Source organism: Amphiprion ocellaris, chromosome 4, assembly GCF_022539595.1.
Source record: "Amphiprion ocellaris isolate individual 3 ecotype Okinawa chromosome 4, ASM2253959v1, whole genome shotgun sequence".
In the NCBI taxonomy this organism is placed as follows: domain Eukaryota; kingdom Metazoa; phylum Chordata; class Actinopteri; family Pomacentridae; genus Amphiprion; species Amphiprion ocellaris.
This window is the reverse complement of record NC_072769.1, coordinates 16,858,269-16,871,169: the sequence shown is the minus strand read 5'-3', so window position 1 is coordinate 16,871,169 and position 12,901 is coordinate 16,858,269. Positions and strand designations below refer to the sequence as shown.

Sequence of the window (12,901 nt, the reverse complement as noted above, 5' to 3'; positions counted from 1 at the left end):
ACTTACACTACCGTTCAAAAGTTTAGGGTCACACAGGCAATTTCATGTTTTCCATGAAAACTCACACTTTTATTCATGTGCTAACATAACTGCACAAGGGTTTTCTAATCATCAATTAGCCTTTCAACACCATTAGCTAACACAATGTAGCATTAGAACACAGGAGTGATGGTTGCTGGAAATGTTCCTCTGTACCTCTATGTAGATATTCCATTAAAAATCAGCTGTTTCCAGCTAGAACAGTCTTTTACCACATTAGCAATGTCTAGACTGTATTTCTCTTTAATTTACTGTTATCTTCATTGGAAAATAACTGCTTTTCTTTCAAAAATAAGAACATTTGTAAGTGACTGCAGACTTTTGAACAGTAGTGTATATAATGTCTTAACTTACTTCACAGCGTGTTTGTCATTTACTCATTTAAACACACACTCCCACACAGTGTGACAGCCTGCCACTGGGAGCAACTTGACATTCAGTGTCCCACCCAGTAACACTTTGTCATGTGGAGTGCACAGTCATCGAACTGCCAAACTTACAATTAATGAAAAATCCACACAATGTTTATAATGCAACATCCCTAATTAGGACATTTTAAAATCAGTACAGCTGCACAATGTTTCATGCGTCTAAGTCCTGTTTGTCCACTGAAGGCTTATGTAAAGTTTTGGCAGAAGGTTTATTCAGATTCTGACACTAAGTAGGTGTTAGAGGAACCGATCCTCCAAGTTCATGGCAAAAATCCAGAATTCGATTGCAATGATGATTCACCCTAAAGTTTGGACACTGACCGCACACATATCTGTACTTGATCATTCATGAAAGAAAGCAAACACAACATTAGGAGCAGAGAGAGGAACATTAGGTGTTAAGACACACTTCTACATGCAGGCTAACACTCGTACGTCGCTGCACCTGCAGCATGAGGGCTATTAATCAGTCGGCTAAAACATCTTGAATGTCCCCAACTCCAAAGACAAATATCAGGTCCTCAAGGACTCATAGGAAAGAACACAAGCACATGGGATTGTGCAACACACAGACACATTACTCACACATCCACACCTGCTCACTTCAGAAAGTCCCATCAATCATGCGCATGTGCTTTAAACCCTGAGGAGGAAATGAAAACCACACACTGCCAGACGGATAAATACTTACATTTCATCTTGATTTGCTGAATGATCTCGATGAGCTCCATCTCTGTAGGCATGTAGCCCATGGTCCTCATGCAGTCTGCAATGTCTTTGTAATGGATGAAGCCATCCGCATCATAGTCAAATTCCTTAAAGGCCACCTGCAGCTCTGACAGACGCACAAACAAATTGCATCGGTTTCAACAAACCGTAAAGTAGGGTAAAATATTTTTCCCAAGAGTCAAACACACATACACAAACACAGTCTGTGCAGATTCAAATAGTTACAAGTTTCCTGTAATTGTTAACTCCAGCAAACTACTGACAGCACTCAAGTACAGAAAGTTATACCGTTTTAATAGATTTTGTTGCTCTGAGTCATTGGCAAGCAACAGTTCAAGGCAATCTGAGACATTTTCAATCTCTTACATGAATCATGAAGAGGAGCGAGCTTAACCGTGGAAAACATCAATGCGATTGATAAATCTCTGCATTGACTAGTAATCTGTCATATGCTTGCACCGTAATTACGCCGTCAACAACATCTTACCATCTAACTCCTCTGGCATCAGCTCTCTCTCCTGCAGAGCAGAGAAAAGAGAGGACACAGTGGAAATAATTACAAGACAGTATCGGGAGACAAGGATGTAAAATCAGGGTGACTTTAAAATAGTGAATTCTCCTGAGAAATATCCCAGTGATAATCTGTTTTTGACTACCAAATTAGAATAACATGCATATCATGTCAACACTGCTGCATACTGACAGTAAACTCTAATGGGATTTCACCCAGCGACATGTCTTTCTAATTTGGAGAGCGACACAATACCACACACTCCTACACATATGCACACACACAAACACACACAGTTCTGTTTCCATCACTTCAAAGGACATTGCATTGACTTACATTAATTTCTAACAATAACTACTAATTGCATAACACAAATCCTAACCTTAAGCTTACTATAACTTATTAAATATAATTATTTATGCTATGGGGACTTGCTTTTTGTCTCCATAAGGAAGTCATGTCCCGATAATATGTGTAAACAGATGTAGGTCCCCACAACATGAGTTACACATGCACAGACACACACACACACATGCGCGTTATACATCTGCAGCATCCTGAGGGAGATGCAGCACAAGCTAAGTCTGCATGCATGCAAGTACACACCAACACACAATCACATAATAGTGAGTTACACAAGCCTTGAAATGTTGTTAAGAAACTCTTCACTGTCTTCACGTACACATGTGTATACACACATGAATACACTTGTCCACATAGACACAAGGCAAGTGATTTGCATACAGCCGTGTGTGTGGAACATTCAGGATTCTCTGCTTTGTTTTGACATTTGCTCAGGGTGATCTCTGCCTCTCTTTCTCTTCCTTATTCACGTATTTTCACTGAAGAGAGGCAGAGTTATAGAGCTAGGAGCAAAGTCTCCACTTAGTCGTTAAGCATAATGGATGACAGTGAAGTTTAGGTGTGCTGAGGGCTTAAAATAGCAATTTGTTAACACGTTTGGCAGCAGGCAAACATTTTCAATCAGAACATTGTAATTTGGCAGTCGGTTGGAAAGCTTCTCAAGTACATATCCTCAGGCAAGAAATATAGTTTTAAAAATGGGCTTCAAGGTTTGTGAGCCTTTGCCTGGATGCATCATGTTCTGCATAAATGAGCTTGCATTGTAGGGGGAAAAAAATGAATGCACACATCACGTGCCTCAGTGCTTGAAACAAAATACGAATTAGCATGTTTGTAAAAATGCACTGATTTAAATTTGCATATGTAAAGCTAGGATATTGAAAGATAACGCTGAAATGAAATTAACTCTTTGTAAAAGCAAGGAGACCATTTATCTCTAGCAAGATGCCTGTTGTTTTAGTTTATACTTGTGCCTACAGAATCTTGACTCAAGGGCTTGCTAACAATGTGAAACTCTTCCACAGAAACTCATCCACAGGGGAAGCAAGAAACATGCTAACTCAGTCATCTTACTATAGAGCAACTCAGTCTGACACATGCAGATATTACTTAGTACAAAGATGCCACAAGCTGGAGGAGATCTATAAGTTCAAAGAAACAACACTGACACAGATTTATAACAGCTTATTGCAAGCGTAAATGTGCACAAGTTTGCTGTGGGCTTGCTTTGCTTTGATGCTGAAAAAATACTCCATCCAACTCAAATGCTGTGAGATAAAGAGACACTAGTAGACGTTGAAGTGACATATTATAAATATTCTTGGGGCTGGTATTTTACATGAATATTTTTTATTATGTCACTCTTTCAGAGGGATTTTTTTCAATGCTATTGCGCTATTCAGATTTCAATAGCTATTATTTCTGTGACTTTTTCTGTAAGTATGCTGCATTGTAATGCATGTCAAATGGCAGAAAAGAACAGCATTGCATTAAAATAGTTTTTCATTCAGTTTCACATTCTGAAAGGAAAAATACTGCTTTACCTTTCATCTTTTAATCTAGTCAATGCTAACCTCACTTCTGTGCTTTTACGCTTTGATTTTGGACCTTTGCATTTCCTCAAGTGTCTATTTTCATTTATTCACTGCTACTTTTATTAAATGAAATGATTTTTCAGCCTTTAGTTGTGCATTTTGCTGCTAAAAATGCGAGAGATAAAAGGGCAAGTACAATATTTTCCTCTTAATACATGCTGGCACTCAGGGTGTCTAATACATAAATCATACAAGGTCATCCTTTTCAAGTTCACAATAGAATCAGGAGAAGGAGAGACTCCCATGGTTTATTTGGAAGCTGCTCTACATGGCAGGCATTCAAAAGATTATTCACTGCATGATATTGCCAACAAAGCAGAGACACAAATGCAACACCCAGACGCAGTTGCATCAAGAGTTATATCAGCGCATGTGAACTCTGCCTAAAACACTCATGATTTATATAAACCTGTTAAGTTTTAATAGGATTTTTGTTGTTGTGGCATAAAAAACTCACACTGCAGCACTGATGTTTACCACTTAGAGAATCCTCCTGCCATACAAGGGCATATTTAGATAGCAAGGTCAACACATTAATTGGATTTTTTTTTTTCATCCAGAAAGGATTAGACAGCATGCCATGCAGACTCTCAATTCATCCATCAGGACGAGGCCATTAACAGTTAATTTCATTCTGTCTGCCTTCACATGGCCCATTGAGCAGCCCACTGCTTTGTAAGCATGACGCATGTGCACATCTTAAGGGTATGTTGATACTTCAAACGAACATATATGATCACCGGATTGAAACGGCACTGACAAAACTACAATACAGTAATGGTATGCGCATGGTGAATACTGACGGATCAGTACAGTTAATTCTGCTTCACAACCAACTGTCTTCTGCCTCTGTGGATCCATCAGACGCGTATCAATTGTTTTTCTTGAGCTAATTCTCTCTGCCGGGTCCTTCTTCAGTTGGATGTGATGAGGGCTGACAGTGAACCTTGCTAAAGGGGTTTTTAATACTCGTGTTTAGATTAGGAAGGCTGCAGGATAGATGGTCTCTCTGCCTCAGTGTCAAGGCATCAACCAGAACAGTGTGTCCGCTACCTGGCGACTAGTAAATTCACACCAGAGACAGAGAGTCACAGTAAAACAAGGAAGATCAGCCATGGCAGGTGTGGTAGTAAGTCAGCGAGGGATGTATAAGTGTCCACGGCAGCCCAAGGTCATGGTGAAATGGTATTCATTTTCTATAAATTGCTTTAAAACAATGAAACGGTCCCATTAGTTGTTCAGAAATCTTGGTTTGAAACATCATTAAACGTTCATAGACACACAACTCCCTTTGGTGAAGATTCCTCTGTTATCTTTCAGAGTAAATCCTTCTGCTGTGATGAAGGCATTTATGCAAAACCCTTTTGGCTCTGCTTTGTAGTAAAATCTCACCAAAGGTCTTGTACAGTTCTGTGATTAAAAGGATTTTTATGAGTATATTTCAACAACAACAACTACAGCCCATGAAGCAGTTTTACAGTATTTTGAAGGAGCATTACAGTGACTAAGAAAAGGCTCTTTCACTGTCATCATTACACAGTTAGATATTTTTATATTTTTGAACAAAAATATAAGATTTACAGACATTTTAATGAGTTCTCCTAATTAAATGGCAAACAGAATGAGGACTTCATTTCTCAGAGCCTTCCAAAACTATTCTAAATCTCTGTTTAAAAATGAATGCGTTTTATGATGTGACTGTGGCTGAAGTTCACGAAGGTTTAGGAGCACGGATTACTTGGTGAGGTTTAGGTGAAAGTCTTGGGTTAAAATAAATACTAAATAAATACTTTGTCACTGTTAGGGAAACATAGTGGTTTGTGTTTACATCAGGGGTGTCAAACATGCGGCCCGTGGGCCAAAACCGGCCCTCCAAAGGGTCCAATCCAGCCCGTGGGACGACTTTGTCAAGGGTAAAAATTACAAAGAAGATATTAACTGCAAACTGTAAATTTGTAAAGCTGTAAATGTAAAATAATTTCAAGACCATGACAAATTGTTGATCATAAAATAAAATACTACATTGTTCATTGTTCTTTTGTCATTTTGTGTCTCATTTTTGTAACATTTTGCCTTTTTTTGTTTCACTTTTGTCATTTGTCTCATGTTTTTGTCTTTCTGTCTCTCATTTTTGTCATTTTGTGTTTCCTTGTTGTCTCGCTTGTGTATTTTGTCTTATTTTTGTCATTTTGTGTTTCACTTTATTCATTGTTTTGTACATCATTTTTGTCATTTTATGTTTTTTTTTGTCCGATTTTTTTTTTTGTCTCTTTTTTGTTTTGTGTCATTTGTTGCATTTTTTGTCATTTTGTGTCTCATTTTTGGAATATTTTGTCTTGTTTTTGTTGTTTTTTGTCTTTTTTTTTGTCTGACTTTTGTCATTTTGATCATAAAGTAAAATACTACATCATTCAGTTCCAGAGAGCGGTGACTAAATATTTTGTGCCTTTGTAGAAACACTGTGATCTGAAAGTTGTAAATGATAAACTGAAGTATAATGTTGTTGAAATTGAGTTTAGTTTTCTGAAGAAACTCAGGTTGTTCAGAATGTGTTGTAAAAAGACAGTTGCTTAAATGTGAACATTTTCAGAATGTACTTTTTTGCGCTAAAGCAAAGGAAAAAAATTTGGAGCTGTTATTTATAGGTTACTATGCTCTGATTTTACTGGTCCGGCCCACTTGAGATCAAATTCGGCTGAATATGGCCCCTGAATTAAAATGAGTTTAAATGAAGGTGAACATTAGCCCAATAACACACATTTGGCTAAACTTTGGATGTGAATGTAATCATGCTTAAATAGAACAGTGTCCTCTATAAAGATTGCTTTAGTTTAGCCTTACAGCTTCTTGACCTTTAATGCAGAATTTGTTGTCCTTTGCTCCTGTATATTTACTACAAAAAGCTCCTTGAGGGTTTCATCCTTTAAACCATGGTCATGAACATGGTGCTACCTCTCAGCCTTCCTGCTAGTTTTTATTAGTGGTTTCTTGCAGTATTGTAACGAAAAAAATCCCTTGTGGCTCTTGCAAGTCTGTGGGCAGAGTGTATCTAGCAGGCTAATGTGTAATCAGCAGTGGGGTGGACAGGCAAATGCCATACAAGCAATTTTCATTCAAGTGAGTGGGCAATAGCTTCTAGTCCAGTAGCCTGTGCTTTTTAATACTTTCAAAACGCAAATGTGTAATTTTGAGACAGTGAGGTAAGTAATGCTGCTGTTTATGGGCGGGCAGCATGTACTTTTCTTAGAACAATTTCCCCAGACAAAGCATTGCAGTCATTCATGCATCACAAAGATTGGTTCATTAATTGGCTGTTTGGCCTTCATCTGCCCAGCGATGTCAATCATATTCATGCATATGAACAGCGCTACTATTAAGACTTAGCTTATGTGTTCACACTGATGCCATTTGCTACTGCAGCTCCCTCCATCCCTGTTATCACCTCCTTTTATTCTATGTATTATTGAAATGACTAAGACTTATTTTTGAATGCTGCTTGGACTTTTTTGCAAAATCTTAAAGTATGATGATGTCTTTTAATAGCAAATTCCTTAACTTGCATGCATGCATTTAAAAAATTATAATAATTTGGCTTTCAGTATGTGAATTTTTATCTAATGCATCTTTGTGATTATTGTCCATTTCCCATGTGAAGAAGTTGCACTGACCCTCCTGACTCCAGGCCTGAATATAAATTATGTCAAAACAGATCAGCACATTTTATACTACAGTGCATATATAGTGTGTTTGGTGCCCCATGCGTAAATCGGCTGATGTTTTAAACAGAAATGGGGAAGATGCCAGTGGACTGCATTGTCTGTTGGCTCATTTCCTGCTGTAATTTTTCCAAATATTCAGTGATGCCCTGCAGAAATGTGAGATCGTGGTATCTGTCAAGAGCAGAGCCAAGCAAGGCATTAATGGAGGACAACCCAGTGTCCAAGCCGTGAATCATTTGTGAAATTATTGGACTCACTTCCAGGAAAAAGGTTTTTTGTTATGTAGAGGATGAAGTAACAGTCCACAGCCCTGACTTCATGTTTGAATGAATAAAGGTTGGCAATAGTATTGATTTCTCATGGTCATTTGACCTATTCCATGTCTGCAATTACTGGTTTGCAGAGAATTCATTTTAGGATACTTATTGATTACTGCAAAGAGCTACAATGAATGTTTATATTTTTAATCAATAGTTAATGTTCTGAACCAGCTCAACCAACGGGTCAATTTTCCACCTCGATACTGTAAAACGGCAGTCACTGTAATGCTATTTCTTTCAGCTGTGACTCGCTGTGTAAACCTCCACCTTATCAATCCTTCGCACCTCCTCCACCTTCTCCTCTCCAACATGTTCATGGCCTGCAGAGACTTAAGTGTACAAAATTAAGTAATTAAATAAGACAATGTGAAATAAATAATCCCAGAAATATGTTTAGGCTTGTGGTTCTTAAACATCTAATATGTACGGCTGCTTTGGATGATGAAAACAAATGTAATGAAATTATGAAAAGTGCTTTACTGATTTGATTAATTGCTTGAGGCTTACTATAAACAATGTTCAAGGCATCTCTACACCCAGACACAGTCAGTATATACGGTAGCAAAACACTTTATACAAGTAACATATTAAAAAACACAGAACAATTACATTTTTGAATAAACCTCAGGCTTTTTCATGATTTTTCCAGGTAGAACCCTCTGTCAGTGTTGGCGCACTGGGCATATGGGCTACTTTGTTTTTCAATCTGTGGGTAAAAGCTTCTCATAATTTCCACCACTGAAAAGTTCGGGTTTCATTCGAGAACTTTTCAGAGGGTGGAGTGGGAGGCTTGCAGGGATGGGGAAGATGTAGAGATGTGAGGCAGCGATCCTGTTTGACATGAAAGGAACCGGCACATGCTGGTGTTCTATAAACAGCAGGGAGTTGACACTCTCAGCAGTGAATGTGCCACACAGCATGGAGGCACTGACAGTCGGCTACTTGGAAACCTTGAGAGCCTGATTATCGCAATCTCTGCAACAAATGATAATGCACACATAAGTACAGCTTCCAGTAGTGACGCCCCCAGTGGATGTTTTCGATTAACTGTTGGAGGCGAGCTGCTGTTGGATGGAAGAATGGTCGATGCCTATGTCTCCAAGATGGAGAGCTATGTTGAGGATTAGGGTCAGGTTGTTGTCAAACTCCTGTACTATAATGTGGCAACCTGGTGCCGATAGAGAGACAGACAGAGAGAGAGAGAGAGAGTTTTGAGTCTCCGGCTTCCTCCCACAGTCCAAAAACATGCTGAGGTTAATTGGCATCTCTAAATTGTCCGCAGGTATGAATGCGAATGTGTTTGTCTCTATATGTAGTCCTGTGATAGACTGGTGACATGTCCAGAATGTCTCCTGCCTTCATCCTAAGTCAGATGGGATAGTTTGCCCCCCCCCCCCCCCCCCCCCCCCGTGACCCTAATGAGGATTAAGTGATGTATAGATGATGGATGGATGGATGGATGGATGGATGGATGGATGGATGGATGGATGGATGGACGGACATATCGCGTTTTTTAAATTTATGCATCGTTTATGTTTTTATTTTTTTATTTGTGTCGATGTTTGTCTTCAGAGTACAGTCTCTCTGGAACACAAATTGCAGGAAAAACCTGGACCTATGACCCTGACAGTGAGGAGACCCTGTGGCTCTTATGCTGTGGGGAACATTTCACTGGCAGGGTTTAGGTCAACCTGTCCCATAAGAGGGAAGGCTGCTCTGAGTGATAACCTTTACCCATTCATCCACTGGGTACAAGGGGTCACTGACACAATGCCAAGGCACACTGAAGCTGTTGTGGCACTATGTGGTGGCTTTATGTAATTTTTTTTTCTTGAATTTGTCACCAGTATGCAGGTGGGTTATGGAAACATTTATATCATGCTGAGAGCACTGGATCTTGACATGCATTGATCTTAGAAGCAGTTTAGATGTGTGACATTAACAGCTTTGGTAATGTAGCTGAATAATTAGCAGGGAAAGCTGTTGTTGCATTGTTTTCTGACACCTCTACCTGCTTCTGATGAGAAACTTGAAGGTGCGACTCCACCCATTCCCTGAGTAATTTACAACATTGAAAGCATGCGTGAGTGTGATTAGTACTGTTGAACTGACCTGTCCAAAAAGTTTATTGAGGTAGGAGATGTAGGCGGCGGCCACCGCTGAGCTGTTGCTGAGGCTCCTTTTGCTGCGCCGACTACCTTCCTCTTCAGAGTCCTTCCCCTGGGCCTTGGGGGACTGTGACTTCGAGCTGCGAAGCATGCATTTGCATCCAATTATTGAGAGCTGTCATCATCAAAGCAAGCCTATAATTTCCCCTCCTAACTTATCTTAACAAGCACTGTTCTTAGAAAGGTGCTCCTTTAACATGATTGCTCAGCTTCAGTCCAATCAGCTGACATCAGTCACCAGAAAAAGGGAGAAAAGCAAAGTTTCTCAGGAGGACAAGCCTGAGTTTCTGAAGGTTTGTTTTTCAGCTGATGTATCACTCAGTGGCACTAATTGGGTGCATAGCTCTACACAACCCACTCCCCTTGTCCTAATCAAAGTTGATTAGAAACAGAGACTGATAATAACCAGAATTTCTTGGAGAGGCTGAGCTGAAGGGCCTTGTTTTTGAACCTCCCCGGAGAGGGTGATCTTCCAGCTGTCGCACCCCTTCCTCCTCTGGGAGACGTACTAGGAGAGAGAGAAAAGCTTCAATCAATTTAAAATGCACTCACTGTCTCAAAAGCAGTATCAACACAGTTTTATTACTTCTAGCCAAAAAACAAAAATTAGTTACACCGAACTTGGGACCATAATAGAGATCCTGTTGATGTCGTTAAAATTGACAGCAGTAGCAACTGGAGACATTTGTATTATTATTATTTTTTTTTTATATTTCTGAGCCAACACCACACAAAAACATTGAAAAACAGTTGAAATTTTTCCAGTCCTATGTCATTAGGTTGTTTCCCCGTTACCAAATTGCTTACTTGCAGCCTATCTGGTAATAATAATTGCAATGCTCCATCATGTTGCGGTGCTAAAGTTACGTTGCCACTTCAAGGTTTAAGGTTCACAGACACACTGGCTCTTAGCTGAGCTTTTAGTAAAATTGTAAAATGTGACTTCATAAGTGTATTTACTTCCTATTAATATTCTTCACTGACCTGGCAGCTGAGGATGGTCTGCTGTCTGCTCCTCCCTTTGCACTTTTCAAAGACATCCTGGCTGAAAGATAAACATAAAGAGTCTACTTCTAAAAGAATGAAAATGGATTTTGAACAGAAAAAAAGCCTCACATTCAACATTATTAAAACATCATGAATTGACTTTTTTTTGGGCAATTTCAGGGCAGCAGAAAGAGCTGAAAAAACATTCTTATATAATGAAGTGAGCAAATAAATAAAGCATCTTAGCGCTAATTCTTGTTTGCTTTTCTTTCTTAATTGATATAAGTTCAGTATTCAATATCCTATTACAGTGGATAAAAGGCATTCAGCCTCTTGTAAGTTTCCCCTTTTATTGCTTTTCAACATTAAACCATAATCAGTATAATTTGACTCGTGACAACAAATTACAAAAAAAGACTCTTTCATGCCAAAGTGGAAACACATTTCCACAAAATAATGTCAATTAGTTTAAAAAACAACATCAATGAATACTTCTATAGTCACCATAGCTGTATTTTCTTCTTGACCAACATCTGCAACAACTAAGTGTACTTGTTGCTAGCATTGATTTCACTTGGTATTGGGTAGCTAGCATGAAAAATTTTGACACTGAAAATCATCTGAAAACAAGTTGACGGAAGCTGTGAGAGTGTACAAACTATAAAACTAAAACAATGAGCTCAAGGATGCTGTAGAGCTGAGTGATAATTCTCTGTGAGTTTGTTGAGGGACTGCTTTCACATTACACATTTGATGTATTGTTGCGTTAAAGACTAAAGCCCCTTTAACTATTATATTTTTCTAAGCTTTTATTCTGAATTGTCCATCTGTAAAACATGGACACAGGATACAGTTTAAACAGTGACTGATAAATCATAAGCAAAAGGTCGGATTAATCACTCCAGCCCAGTTCAGAAACAGTTAATTGACTGGAGGTGTCACAGGGCTCTTTGTCAAACCATAAAGTAAAAATAATACACAAAGGACAGCATGAGTGGAAAGGTCAAAACAGTCAATGCGATTTTTTTTTTTTAAGTGTGGAGAAGACGAATGGTGTGGAAAAAGCAGGACAGTGAGATAGAAGAAAAGGAGAAGAGAAGGATTAAGGAGTAGGGAGTGAATGACAATCACATGACTGGTGAAGGAGAGCAGAGACTTATGGCTGTCCATTTGAGCGGCAGATTAATGTTCTGTCATGCACTTCTGTGATTCTGGGTATCAGCGCCTGATGACAAACAGCCGTGCTTAGGACTGACGTGCTGTAAACACTACGCCTCACACCAGCCATCTCACATGTCATTAATATGGTGCAAAGACACATTCCCAAAGATCTGCCCAAGCGGTCGCTACTTAAGGCCGACCATGAGGGGCCGTAATGAGAAGAGACACGAAGACCGGCCCGTCTCCTAAATTACATTCGACCAGTTAATGTGCCGAACAAGCCACATTCTCCAGCTCCCACTGGGCTGAACAAAACGTGCCATGACTGAGTAGTGATTGCCTGTCTGTCACGCTCTTATGCTATCGGTATGCATGTGATACAAGCTGATTGCAACACGCTTAGAGCATGTTAAGATGTACGGGTGGAGAAGGAGGGGGGGATTTTCATTTCCACACATGGTAACGGAAATCTTTCGAGAGTGGACAGTATATATAGCCTCTGTCCACACTACCTGTAGTTTATGCAAATGTATACATGCAGCAGAGAATAAATCTGCATGCATGGAAGTTCATAATGTTCACAAAACCTTTCCCCACTCTTTTGTGAGTAAACACAAACTCCCTCTTTCATACACACACACACACGAACATCTGTCTTTTCCAGCCCTACAAAACATTCACGTTGCACATGTGGGTAAAGCAAGATATCTAGACGTTCTGTAGCGACTGTCTCACACTGTTTGCCTGAAGAATTGCTCTCATCTTCAGTGAGCACAACTCCCATCAGAGTAAACAAACACACGCACAGCCCACATGCACGGCCTGTACACATTTGCGTTTCACTGCACAAGCCATTGAGCAGAGCTTTGTGTGTGTGC

General features: G+C 39.4%; 1 protein-coding gene across 1 annotated transcript in view; it reads right to left on the bottom strand.

Annotated features, from left to right (window-relative positions):
- The window catches only part of cabp4 (calcium binding protein 4), a 30,021-nt gene that overhangs the window by 12,892 nt on the left and 4,228 nt on the right, over window positions 1-12,901 (bottom strand). Inside the window, exons 2-6 of the mRNA XM_035957296.2 lie at window positions 10,860-10,920; window positions 10,282-10,383; window positions 9,820-9,955; window positions 1,687-1,717; window positions 1,162-1,305 (exon numbers count right to left, since the gene is read on the bottom strand). Of these exons, the coding sequence (XP_035813189.2) occupies window positions 1,162-1,305; window positions 1,687-1,717; window positions 9,820-9,955; window positions 10,282-10,383; window positions 10,860-10,915 (469 nt within the window). The 5' untranslated portion in view covers window positions 10,916-10,920. The remainder of the gene's footprint in view (window positions 1-1,161; window positions 1,306-1,686; window positions 1,718-9,819; window positions 9,956-10,281; window positions 10,384-10,859; window positions 10,921-12,901) is intronic.